The following is a 13,416-nucleotide window of genomic DNA, read 5'->3' as shown; positions in this document are numbered from 1 at the left end:
AAGAGCACGAAAGTTTCGTGGGAGAATGTGAAGGCATGCTCAAGATGCTACAATTCCAGAGTAAGCAGGAATAACAAAAGTGAACGTGGTGTGGTGTGACCTGGAATAGAGACTAGGATGTGAACAGGAGTGGAAACTTAGGACATGGTAAACTACGGCAAGGAAGGAAAAGAGTACTTAGCAACACAGAAACGACAGAGTCCAAAAGCACATCCCCTACCTCTGGGGGCTTAAAGACCTGAATGGGAGGGAAGTTCTTGTGCCTTTAGCAAGACAGTGCAACAGCCAGCCCTGCATGCGGGGCTCATGCCCTCCTCCATTCAACTTTCCTCACAGCATCTACAACAGTCAGGTGCCTGCTTACATAATTTTCCTGCATCTGATGGGCTTTTTCTTCATGGTCCTTATTACTGGCAGGTATGTAGGGATGGGGGATCTGTTATTGTTATTGCTAGCCCTGGAATCGAAGGGTATGGGGGTATGTATGTGTGTCTGTGGGGGGGGTGTACATGTGTATGTGTATATGTGCTTATTGGTAATACATGCATGCGTGTTTCTATGTCTGTATATGTGTACATGTCTGTATGTACATATATGTCTATATATGTGTATAACTGTGCATGTGTGTATATATATATGTATGCATGTGTACATGTGTATGTGTGTGCCTGTGTATATACATATATATGCATTCTACATGGGTACATATATGTATATGTTGTGTGTATGTATTGTGTATATGTACATATCTGTATGTGTAGATGTATACATGTGTATATATGTGTATATGGCTATGTATGGTTGTATATGTGTGTACATGTATCTATGTATCTATGCATCTATGTGTGTATACATGTGTGCATTTGAGTGCATATGTGTGAATGTATGTGCATGAGAACATATGTGTGATTGTGTGTATGTCCGTATGTATATTTGTACTGCCATTACAATGAAGCATATAAAATGAAGCCTGACAAACAAACGCTTGCACTAGTTAGGGAGAGGGACAACAACAGGTAAGCTCTTTTAGGCCACAAAGAAAACAAAACCTGGAGGCGTGCGCAGGAGTGGCAGAAATGAGAGGCCCTGTGGGTGGATGGTCAGAACTGGTGGATCTGAGAAGGTAGATGGACCATGTGCCCGGAAGAAAGGGTGCAACACAGAGGTCCAGTGGCAACGAGGACCCAGCTCATCTGGGGACAGAAGGCCAATGTGGCTGGTGAGTGAGGCAGTGACAGCTGTAGACCAGCAGGGACAGTTAAAACCAAAGAGATGAATTCCACAAGCTGCCACCTACAGATGGCACACAGACACAGAGATGCAGAGCCAGAAAATGTCAGAAGTATATATTCAAAAGTCTGTTCAGGAAGGAAAGGACAGCGGTGGGACATGGAGGGAGGGCACATCCACCCTCCTCTAGTTGAAGCACACAAAATGTTCATCCCATGACCTCAACGCCCAAGAAGCCATCACTTACTCATCTTGATAGTTACATGCAACTTATATGCAACAGGGGCTCAGTAAATGCTGGCTAATTACTTAAAGGACGAAAAGCCAACCAAAAAAGAGAGATAGGAACAGAACAGATGTGCCTTACTAAACACAACTTTATGAAAGAGCAGCACGTGTGAAAGACATCAGTTTCCAAGTGATAAGGACCATCTAAGCCTGAGCCCCGAGGGGAGCAGCGATCTCTAGCCATACATGCAATGGCACTTATCAGCAGACAGCTTCTACTGAGGCACTAAAAAGGGGCATCATTCATTAACACTGCATCTTCAACACTCAAGGAAGAGGCCCTGACCAGCACGTGCTCACTACGAGCCATCACAAAGTAGGTGGACTATTGTTCTAGCACAACCTCACAGAGTCCTGTGAACTATATAGCAGAAACCCACATGGGCTTATAGAGTAGCCAGAGCCCACTCCAATCCCAACAGACTCAGCTTCTGGCTAGACCATGAAGTCTTATCTGCAACAATGCACTAATGTATCTACATGGCCAACGCAGCGGGACACATCCTCACAGTCAGCACCAAGCTTTCTAGTCCAGCTAGATCACAGCAGAGGACACCCCATCACTTCTCCCTCCCCAGGCCCTGCTCTAAGGTGGAAAGCAACTTGCATGTGCCTAGTGGACAGCCAAGGGGGATGATGTGTACTGAATTCTTTCCTTCTCAGACCCAGGATATACTGCCCAGCTGTAGCAACCCCTAGGGCTACTCTCAGTGGCTGGCAAACAAGATCTCATGAGCACCACACTTACAATGCTCAACATGTCTACAGAACCCCACAAGCTGTGGCCGTAGAGGCTTCATTAATTATGCAAATGTGTCTTGGCATGTCGGGTGATAGCATCTTGTCTATAATGAGTACTTAAAACTGACGAGAAAAACAAGGATTTTGAAAATTAGAATGCTAGAGACCTTCCTTTGCCCTAGTGTAATTCATTAATTAAGGGGAATGAATTTGTTAAGAAAGTGGCTCAGGGGTAGTTCTGACACAGTCTTTGACGAGTCTAGAACTTTTAGCTACTGTGCTGCTTCCTCCACGGACCCTAGAGAGCCTGCAGCCTGAGGATGATGTGTGTCCAGGAAGCCAAGCTGGTCTTTCTACCTCTCTAAGAGTGCCTACAGCTCCCTTGGCAGAGCTCTGGCCCACACCACATTTGGACCGTTGCACCTGTGCCCAGAGAACCCCTTTCACCAGCCTCTATCTCTCCACACTCTACATTTTAATCCTGGCTGCCATTACTCAGGTGGCCCTGCAGACTAACCCCATGCTGCCACTTAGCCCAGAGTCTACAATAGGGGAGCCTTCATCCCCTGGTTAGAGAGACAGTCACTAACACAAACACCGGGAGGTAGAAGAATGTCCTTGTCATTTTCCAGAGGCACTGTAGTGTAGAACTAAAGCACGGGTTACGCCTTAGGCTCTTTTCAGAGCCACTAACTCAAAAGCCTCTACACGGAGTTCCTCGTGTGTAACATGAGGATTCAGGAGAGGAACACTGACTCTGCAAGGGATTCTGGAGATGTTTGATCTGAACAACACAGGGAAGCTCCCATGCCAGCCTCAAGGATGGGAGCTCACAGTCTGTGACTGTGCCCATCATCCTGGGGTGTCAGCCATCCAGGGCACCGTGTGCATGACCAGGACCAGGCCTTCAACCTGCTGGGCCTAGCCTTAAAGCAAACACAAAAGTGAAACAGCACATCTCCGCTAGCTGCACTTCACTAACCTGCTTCTCACACTTAACGTGACCTCTGATGGCCTTTTAGCCCCTGACCGTCTTACACGATTAGGACGGGATTGTGACAGGTGCCTGCCAGGCCCTCCTTCCACCCCACACGGATGCACCACATGGGCTCCTGGCTGTTTTAGAGCCTTTGTGCAGCTACTTCCCGGCCTTGCACACCCCAAGCATGTACCCGTGTAGGCTCAGATATGGCTCTCTAGCTCTGCGGAACTTATGCCCTCTCCCTCCTAACTCCTCCCAATGATAGTAGCCCAGGCTTCTCAGTGACCCTACGCAGAGGACCATACGCCTCCCAACAATAAACCTTGGCACACAGTCAGCCCTTCAGGCTGTTCTGTAGCTTCATCCTCTGTCACACACATCTGACCACAGGGAGGGCCTGAGCCCCCAGAAACTGTCAGATGGGGAACACATGAGCACTTCCTCATGGCAACAGGGTCCGCTCCGGGGCCTGCACTGTGCTGAAGACAGGCCAAAGGATGGCATTTCTGTCCTAAAGCAAGGGCCAGAGAGCCTCGTGCTTAGGAATCTGCAACAGAGTCTAGAACTAATTCAACCACTGTGATGGGAGCAGCTTCAATAATCAGTAAGCAATTCTTTCAGAAAGGGGAAAGCATGAAGGTGCAATCCTTCCTCTAGGCTTGCTATGAGAGTCAGTGTTACACCAATGTCTGGGAGAGCTCCAGCTAAGCTCCAGCAAAGACAAAAAGTGGTTCAAGTTCTTGATTCTAAGGCAAAGAGTGCTAAAAGGCAACCTTCCAAATGATTTGTTATGCCTCAGTGACCTTCATAATAGCCTGGCACAGGTGAGTCAAAGAAGATATGGAGCTGGAAAGATGGCTCCTGCAGAGGACCGGAGTTCAGTTCGCAGCACCTACGCAGGCCAGCTCACAACAGGGTACAACTCCAGCTCCAGGGGATTCGAAGCCCTCTGCTGCCTCCACTGGCACTGCACTCGCGTCTGCAAACTCACACTCTCTCACACACACACATAGACACATAATTAAAAGTAAAATCTTTAGAGACAAGGAAGAGAGACATGAGGAAAGAGGAGCAAGGAGCAGGTGCACCTCCCATCCCAGAGGAAAGCCGAAAATTAATTTCCCTGAGATCGTTCATTGATGTTCTCCAGGACCAAGTTCAGGTGAAAGAAACGGCCAAGGAGCCACGACATCACTGCAAATGACAGCCATGCCCTAAAGCTATCCAGAGCAGGTGCTGCCTGCTAAGCTTTTCCCTTGAAAACAAATCCTGATAAAGTGGCTCATTACTCACAGTCCTGAGAGGATCTATGGCGGAAGGTAAATCGAAGGTGACTCCGGTTTACATCCTCAATGGGGATGGCCACCTTGAAAAACCGAAAGGGGACATGTGAGTACCTTTCCAAACATCCTATAGCAGGAAGTGCTTAATTCAGGCTAGTTATCCGTACTACGATAAGCATTCAGGGACCAGAGCAATGAAAACACCCTCTATCTTATCCTCATATGATTTCTGCCAAAGGCAAAATGTCTTTTGAAAATTTAAACAAGATAATATTGCGAAGGACATGGAGGAAGCTCTGCTAGACAGCCGGGTATTTTTTGTTTTAACACTCAGATGTACACTGCTCACGTTCTATTTTTGAAAGCTGTTCTCTTCATTGTAGCCCCTACATAAAGGTGTGTCCACGTCCCTTCCGCAGCTGCAGCAAGAAAGCTTTTTTTGTTACATTATGGTCAAAGAACTAGGCCTCATGTGTGCTGCCTGTAAACAAAGACTGCCCCTAATGTTCATGTCAACATCTATATTTGAAAGGCCATCCCTTACCTTCTGTGATTCAAATTCTTAGATTGGGCAAGGGTACGGGGGGGGGGGGGAGGGGAATCAGTTTTACATATTACAGTAGGGTACCATGGCATCATATACAGGCTGCATGATGAAAGCCTTATATCAATGCCACAAAAAGCAGATCCACCTCTCCACGATAACCTCCACACACCGGCATCCCCACTTCTTCCTATTTGGTACACAGGCAGCAGGCCACATATACACCAGACCCAAGGAAAGATGTTAGCTATGATGAAGATGTGACAATTCATCCCCATGGAGGTACTATTTTTACATTCCAAGGAGATAAGGGTGTGTGAGAGGAACTAGCAGGGAGGTTCTTTAACCGCCTTGAACAACTTTGCTTTGTGTGGTGTGAGGGAGGATTTCACAATCAGCCCCTGGGGATGAAACGATCGTAGAAACACAATACCTTAAGGGTCTCAAACCAGCGAGGCTGCTTCACTTGATAATAAATAACCGATTTGTACTCGGAGATCGCCTCATCACCAGCACCAGGGAAAATCACATGCTTTAGGAAAAGGCAGAAAGAAAGAGTTCATGTTAGGGCTGCTGAGGTGGCTCAGTGGGGAAAGGCTCTTGCTGCCAAGCCTGACAACCTGAGTTCAATCCCCAGGACCTATGTGATAGAAGTGGGATACTGACTTCTATATACATGGGCATATACATACACATACACACACACAATGAATAATATTTATCTATCTGTCTATCTAGATATCTATTTTTAAAGGTGTTAGCATTAGAGATCACAGTATCTCACCCTACATAGTCCTGTTACACCTACCCAAGAAAAAGTGGTAGTTATCCAGGAAGCCAATACAGCACTACATTTGGCATGCATTCCCCAAATCAAGGAGCAGTTCTGCCTGTGCCAGCTACCAGTCTAAACCAGGCTAACCTCGACTACCACTTCTCCTATCCCCTCCCCAACTGGCTTCAAATTACAATCTGATGACACTTGCCCAATTTGCTCAGTGGGCCTAGAAGCAAAAACTCATCTCTCTAGCTATAAACGTTGTCTGCCAAACTTTAACCACATCCATAACACTAAAGCCTAAGAGGCCAGGGCATGATAGTTCAAGGTTTCTACAGACATGAATGACACTAGACAAGGCCAGACAGGAAGAAAAAGTGTGAGACCTGCTGCACACAGCTGAGCCAGGACACAAGCTCAGCCACTGCTGTCCAGTCCTAGAGGGACACTTGCTCTGCTCATCAGAGCGAACCACACCCTCTGCGCCACACCAGTGGCTTCTGCTGGCTGCACTGGCCACAAGGAGAAGGTGTTATTGGTCACCTCAGGCATTTAAGAGATAAGACAGATGATCCTATAAACCTACCTCACTCTATGAGCCTGAGCAAAGAGAATCCTCAGGTTCTATTTCTTCATCTCTCAAATATTGAAAGAAATGGTCTCTGACCTACAACTGTGATTGCTAGGTATGTGGGATTACACCAAGAAATAAGGCCCCTGATAAGTCTGAGCAAAGAGGGTGGTCAAAATCTACAGGGATCCCCTGAGACAGGCTGGTGGCCTGGATATCCAGAACACAATGACAAGCAGGAAAAAAAAGGAGGCTGGTACCAACACACATCCCAACATATGACATAACACAGGCAATCAAAAGCCTCAGTTCCTGTAGCACAGCCAAGGCGGACATGTGCAAAGTTGAACTTGAACTCTGCAGACAAGACTCAGCAAAAAGAGATACCTCCAATCGCTTCCCATCTTCATCAAAGACAGACACCGTCACCTCCACGTTCTTCGCGGTCGTTTTACTGCCTTTATCAAAATCCCCTTGAACTAATGTCACATAGATATCATTTCGAACATCACCTGGGGGAAAAATTATATCTTTATAGCAATCCATCATTCATTGTGTAACTGTGAATTTAGCCAAATTGTCGGAATTGCTGCCTTAACGGAATATTATAAATACTGCATTAGACAGTTCTGAAATATTTCCTACAAAACAGTCTAGGCTTCTAAAGTATGGCAGAACCTATTTGCGTCAACTTTAGTTCTGCACGTCTCTGAGGTGCTCAAAGAGGCTGCAATGCCACTTCTGGAGCTACAAGGACCCAAGCCCTTTGTAGCATCCCATGATCACTAGAGTCCTTTGTAAGCCTCCCATGGAATATCACTGTGTCCTCAGCAGCCAGCTCACACATGCAGAAGAGAACTGCCAAGGCCAACTTTCTTTGCTTGTTTTGAACTGTCTGATTTCAAGCCTTGAACTAAAAGCCTATTGAGAATGAGAACCAGGAGCCATGGACAAAGGACAGGTCACGGAGAAGTTTAAATGTAGTTCTTCTCTTCTAGCAAGTAGCTGACAGGACGCAGGTAGGAAGAGATTGTCTGGGGAAGGAGAGATGTTAAGTTTTTGGTTTGTGTTGTTTTGTTTTTTTATTTAGGATCTCACTTGTAGCCCAGGTAGCCTCCAATAAACAGATATCCTGCCTCAGCCTTCCAAGTCCTGGGATCACAAGGGTGTATCACCACATACAACTCCATAACTTTTAGTATGAAACGGACCTTTAATTGTGATGAGGGCAGATTAGAACAAACAAACTCAGAATCTTCTTTCTATTGAGAACATGAGAGCTGGAGAAAGTGCAAGCTTCCTTTGCTCCATGATGGAAAAGAAGCATCATTACTGATGACTAGGCTGCCTGACCCCCACCCCATGCCCAACCCTGCTCTGCACAGAAAAGCAGGGAGAACAACAGACCTCAGTTGTGGATAAGCATGAGGACTTTTTAAGAGAGAAAGTCTTTTTTTTTTTTTTTCTTGGTGAGTGTGTGTGTGCTTTTTAAAATTTTGCTCTATTTTGGCTGTGTGTGTATATGTGTTTGTGTGTGTGTGTGCTTTTTAAAAATTTGCTCTATTTTGGCTTTTAATGGCTCCAACTATTAAATTAAAGTCGCATTTAAAAGTCATTATCGTAATGGTCCCAGTGGGTTGCTCCCACAGCCATGGTGGCTGCTCAAAAGGGAAGAAAGCATAGCTGCCATGGCAGATACTGCCCACAAGAGAGGTTAAAAAGATTGGAGCATGAGGCTGGGGTGCAGGAAACAAGACTTTCCAACTAAGGCCTACCACTTATCAGCTGTGGGGCCTCAAATAAGTCCTTTCACCTCCTGGGCTTACACACCATGACTCAACAGCCTTATTGGTTTGGTATGCCTCAATTGTATGTTTCTTAGCCTGAAAATTACTATCAGAACACAAAAACCATAATCTTTATGTATGCATTTGTGTATACAGCTATATGTGCAGTTGTGAGCTCATGCAAGAAAAGGCCAGAGGACAATCTTAATTGTTGTTTGTTTGTTTGTTTTAAAGACAGGGTTTCTCTGTGTAGTCCCAGCTTCCCTGGCACTCACTCTGTAAAGCAGGCTGGCCTTAAATTCAGAGATCTGCCTGTCACTGCCTCCTGAGTGCTGGGATTAAAGGCGTGTGCCACCACCTCCAGCTTTTAACTGCTGTTTTTAAGGCACCATCTATCTTGTGTTTTAGGACAGAGTCTCACTGGCTTAGAACTCCCCAATTCAACTAGGCTGCCTAGCCAGTAAGCCCCAGAAATCCAGCTCTCTCCAATCCACTGCAAAACTAGAATGGTGCCAGCATGGTTTAGGTGGGTTCTGGAAATCTATCTCAGATCCTTGTACGCATTTTAACAACTCAGCTATCTCCCTGGTCCCCAAAACCATAATCTTTATTTGAGGGCTGTATCAACTTCCTAAAAACCTCAGAAGGCAGAGGAAGAAACATGGGCTATGAGGTCTCAAGTGGATGAAAGGCCACATCCTCAAGCCTATTTTCGCCTTTCCCACAGAGACTTGTTTCTGAGCCATCAGAGGAAAAAAAAAAAAAAAGACAGCATTTGCAGTGGATAATCCTCACAGAAGAGCACCACATAGACCTTCAGCAAAGGTTGGGCTCAATGGATACTGATATTGGCTGCTACAAGGCATGACTGGAGGCTACCATCTTCCCAAAGGCATGACTGGATGCTATCCACCTTCCATGGATAACCTGACTTCTCCCCTTCGTCCTTCAAAAAGGATCCAGGGTAGTATGGGCCATGAACACATAGAAGGGTCAACAGGAGTGTGGTAGCACAGACTCTCCTACTGTGGAAAGATGTATGCCTCCAAAAGGCAAGTGGAAAAGAATAACACAGAGGTTCCACTGAACTAATATGGAAGGAAGACAGAAGAATGCCAGCACTGTGGACTTGGTGCCCTCGCCTGGCCAGTGCTTACTCAGTCAACAGAGAACAAGGGTGACTCACTCCAGCTAGAATCCCTCTCTAGCAGCCACTCAGTATGTGGCTGTTCTTGACCAGGATAATGGTCAGCAGCATGGGTTGTTCAAAAGCCAATGATTGGATAACTGATGAACTCTGAATTTAGCTTTGTGAATTTACCTACAACAAGAGAAACTCTACTAGCATTAAGGAGGAGATTCCAGATGTCCCAGATGGGATGGTTAGGGTTCAGGGTCATCTGGACAGGCTCTAGACTAGAGTCACTGGAAGACAGTCTCTGTTCATGCCTGTGCAAAGTAGCTTGATAAGCTGAAGTGGGAGGATCTATATTAACTGTGGGTGGAACCATTTCCTGGGTGGGACTTCCGGAACTTACATGAGACAGAGTGAACTGAGCAGTAGCTTGCATTCATTGCTGTCTTGTGACTGTGAACTTATTGTGACCAGCTGCTTCGTCCTACTACTCCTCTGACCTTCCCACCATGATGAATTATACTGTGAATGGTGAACTAGAAGAAACCCTTTCAAATATAAACAGTCAGTCCACCACTGGCCCATTTCCATGAACAAGACTGAGATACCATACCTCTGCAGGGATATAGGAAGCAACAATGTTATGCAGGCTAGCTCACTTCAGTTATCTGTCATGTCAGCAGACAGAGCAGCCAATAACCCACACCAATCCTGAAAGGGGAATAGCATGGAAAGCATACACCCCATAGTTGCATGAAATAAGAACAGAAATGCCTATGGCTTGGGGCTAGAGAGATGGCTCAGCAGTTAAGAGCACTGTCTGCTCTTCCAAAGCACCCAGGTTCAATTCCCAGCACCTACATTGCAGCTCACAACTGTAACAACAATTCCAAGTGATCTAACACCTTCACACTAACCCACATAAAGTAAAATTAAATAAATGCCTGTGGCTTGATCCCATTTTCAATGCCCATTGCCCATGTGACTTTGGGCTGTGGCTTTATTTGCTTGTTTATTTTATTTATTTATTTATTTATCTATTATTTTTTATTTTTTGAAACAGAGCTTCTCTTTGTAGTCTTGGCTGTCCTGGACTCAGGCTGACTTCAAACTCACAGAGATCCACCTGCCTCTCCCAAGTGCTGGGATTACAGGCCTGTACCACTGCACCCAGCTGCTGTGGTTTAATTCTGATTGGAATTAGTTCCACACTAAGCTTAAAGTGCCCAAGATCCTTCTGCGGAGCAATCCAGGCTATTCAAATAAACGTTGGTTGCATAACAAATGGAACATTAAAGATAAATATAAACATGCATCCCGGGGGCAGATATCAATAATAGTATCAGATTATTGATATGAATATTATTTAGAAACTGGAAAGTGCTGTTAAATATAAGAGAAAAAATGTTTTTTTAAAATAACCCAAGTTATTAGGTCATGCAGCACAAAATATACTGCTATGGCTGAGCTATGTCAATGTGGTAATGAACACCCTCTGAGCTGGTTCAAAGGAACAGCATCATCCTTCTGAACTGCCTGGCACTGGGCTGGGTGTCCAACCCTTCCTCCCTCCCTCCCTTCCTTCCTCCCTTCCTCCCTTCCTTCCTTTCTTCTTTCTCCCTTCCTCCCTTCCTTTCTTCCTTCCTTCCTTCTTTTTTCCTTCCTTCCTTCCTTCCTTCCTTCCTTCCTCCCTCCCTTCCTTCCTTCCTTCCTTTGATCATGTTTGCTGGGTATCTATGTTCACCCCATGTGTGAGCTTCACAGTAAGTGGGATCCCAATCCTACAAAGAGCCCAGGGTCCAAAGCGTGCATCCCACCACTGTGTTTGCTCTCGGCTCTTAAGCACTAACATGATTCTTAACGCCCCAGGGCTTGACACAATACCTGTCACATGTTCGGCTCATTCTCTCTACAAGAGCTCCTGAACATTGCCATTCACACATGGAGCTTAATGCCCCGAGTGAGGCTAACCTTACCCGGCATGATAATCTCTGGAAACCCAGTCTTGCGGGCCACGGCTGTGGTCCTGTCCACCAAGTGAGGAAACTCCTTCCGAATCTGATGAATGTCTCCAGGAAGTAATTTCAAGGTTACCCACAAACCTGGAAAAAACAAAGTCACATTTACCTCAGGTGTGTTGCTAAAAAACATTTCAGTAGCTGAGAAACCTTTAATCCACGGAGCAGCATCATAAACAGAAATATTCAGGCAAATGTCCAGGCCAGAGGCACCCAGCACAGGGGCACACTCAGTCCAGACACAGCCCTTGACTCTGAGATGAAACAGCATGAGCATGGGATGGAAGGGAAGTGGTCTGTATGTATAAAAGGTTCTTTTGAATTATCTCAATTTAGGAGAAAGCAGAAGGTGGCATTTATGGTGGAGGCTGAAGACAGGCAGAGACATAGAGGCTCCTGTCCCCCATGGAGGTCTGCATTTGGAGGCCAGTAGGGGCTAGGATGCTCTGAAGAGATCCAGAGGGCTCAAGAGCAAGCCAGGGGCCTGACCTGAAAGCAACCTCTCACCTTCAGATGGAAGTTAAAGGAAAAATACCAAGTCAGGAGAGGCTGCAGGAGGCTAGCACTGAAGCCTAACCCATGGGGAGGGCCTTGGGAAGAGCAATATGGGAGTCAAAACCACAGAACTAGGGAGAGCAAAAGGGAAGAAAGGTGGCCCCAAGAGGCAGCATCTGCTGTGGGCAGGACCGTTAAATGTGCTCTGTACCAGGCGAGGGTTGGGGAGAGGAAGAAAACCCCAAAGCACATGTGCAAGATTCTCTTCACTTGCAGTTCACACTGTATTCCCACCCCGTGCTCCCAGGAACTGACTGTATCTCCATACCTCCAGGCTATGGGGTTCCTTTTCCTAATTCACACTAAAGGGCAGAGAGCCAACAGGCAGCTCTGGGCCTGCAGAGAGTTAAACAGACCCTCAAGGGGCTGGGTACTTTATCTTGACCCCCCCTTCCCCATGATTCTGCCAATACAGTCAAGAAAACTAAACCAAGTGACATTAAATAACAACAGAGAAACTGCCTCTCTCAAACAACAATTAGCAGGTGTGGGTGTGAGGATCTGGTGTCCATATACACACCCAAAACTCAGAGGCAGAATCCTGTGGGTTAAATAAAAAAAAGAATCAAGGGACCACGGGTGGCCCAATGGTCCTGTGCTTATTGTGCTTGCACAAGACCCTGGGTTCAGTCAACCAGAGGAAAAGAGGATGTTCAGGAGACTCTGCCTTTGTGAAGAGGAAACTGGATGCTACAGCGATGGAATAAGCCAAGGCCACGTGGGGAGGTGAGCAGGAAAGGAGCCACCAGCTTTTGCAGAGATTATCATCTCCACCTTGTCCTCTATTCTGGGTCCTCTGGCTGTGGTGGGGAAGATGGGCAGGCGTCAGGAGGCACTTGGGTCATTCTGATGGAAACAGGAGCCCACGGGAAGAGTCCAGACCATCTAGCAGTGACTACCCTGGCCAAGCCTCCCCAGACCCTCCTAGGAATGAGCTAGATTCTAAGTGTGAGTGTTGAAGGAAGGTTCAGGGTCAAGGTGGAGCTCACTTGGTAATGCTGTTGGCTCAGTGATGATACTATTGACTCACTATGTTCGCTCAGGAAGACAGTGGTAGCCCCATTGAAAAAGGCTATGGGCATTCTTGTTGTTCATTCTCAACTATGGTCTGAGATATCTCTCTCCTCTCTGGTCGTCCAAGGTACCAGGTGTTATCAACCCCAGCCAGTGTCCATGCCATTGCTCTCTAGCTCATAGATTCTAACTGTGACCCAGAAACAGCCTAGCTGTTTTGATGTTGGCGTGAAACCATTTCTATTTCTCCTATATGATTCTGTGATAAACACAACTTTGTGAGGAAGCTACAAAAGGAACTAGAGGACTGGCAGAGGTAGGTTTGCTGATCTAGAAATAAGGGAGCAGCCAGGCCTTATACTGCTCCTACATCTGAGGAGACTCCCTGTGGCTTGCAAAATGGAAGAGCTATCATCTACAAGGGTGAGGCCTTGGCTCAGTTTAAACTTGCTCCATGTACAAAGGCTATAATCCATAAACATTCTAGATG

General features: G+C 46.3%; 1 protein-coding gene across 2 annotated transcripts in view; it reads right to left on the bottom strand.

Annotated features, from left to right (window-relative positions):
• Positions 1–13,416, bottom strand: part of Dock1 (dedicator of cytokinesis 1) — a 488,224-nt gene that overhangs the window by 389,619 nt on the left and 85,189 nt on the right. For both annotated transcript variants that reach the window (XM_055608813.1, XM_055608814.1), the window contains exons 13-16: positions 11,316–11,441; positions 6,805–6,929; positions 5,502–5,600; positions 4,535–4,607 (exon numbers count right to left, since the gene is read on the bottom strand). In XM_055608813.1, coding sequence (XP_055464788.1) covers positions 4,535–4,607; positions 5,502–5,600; positions 6,805–6,929; positions 11,316–11,441 — 423 coding nt within the window. The remainder of the gene's footprint in view (positions 1–4,534; positions 4,608–5,501; positions 5,601–6,804; positions 6,930–11,315; positions 11,442–13,416) is intronic.

This window comes from Psammomys obesus, unplaced genomic scaffold (genome assembly GCF_907164565.1).
Source record: "Psammomys obesus unplaced genomic scaffold, mPsaObe1.curated_primary_1811, whole genome shotgun sequence".
NCBI lineage: Eukaryota > Metazoa > Chordata > Mammalia > Rodentia > Muridae > Psammomys > Psammomys obesus.
Note: the sequence above shows the minus strand (reverse complement) of the source record. Positions and strands in the feature narration are given on the sequence as shown.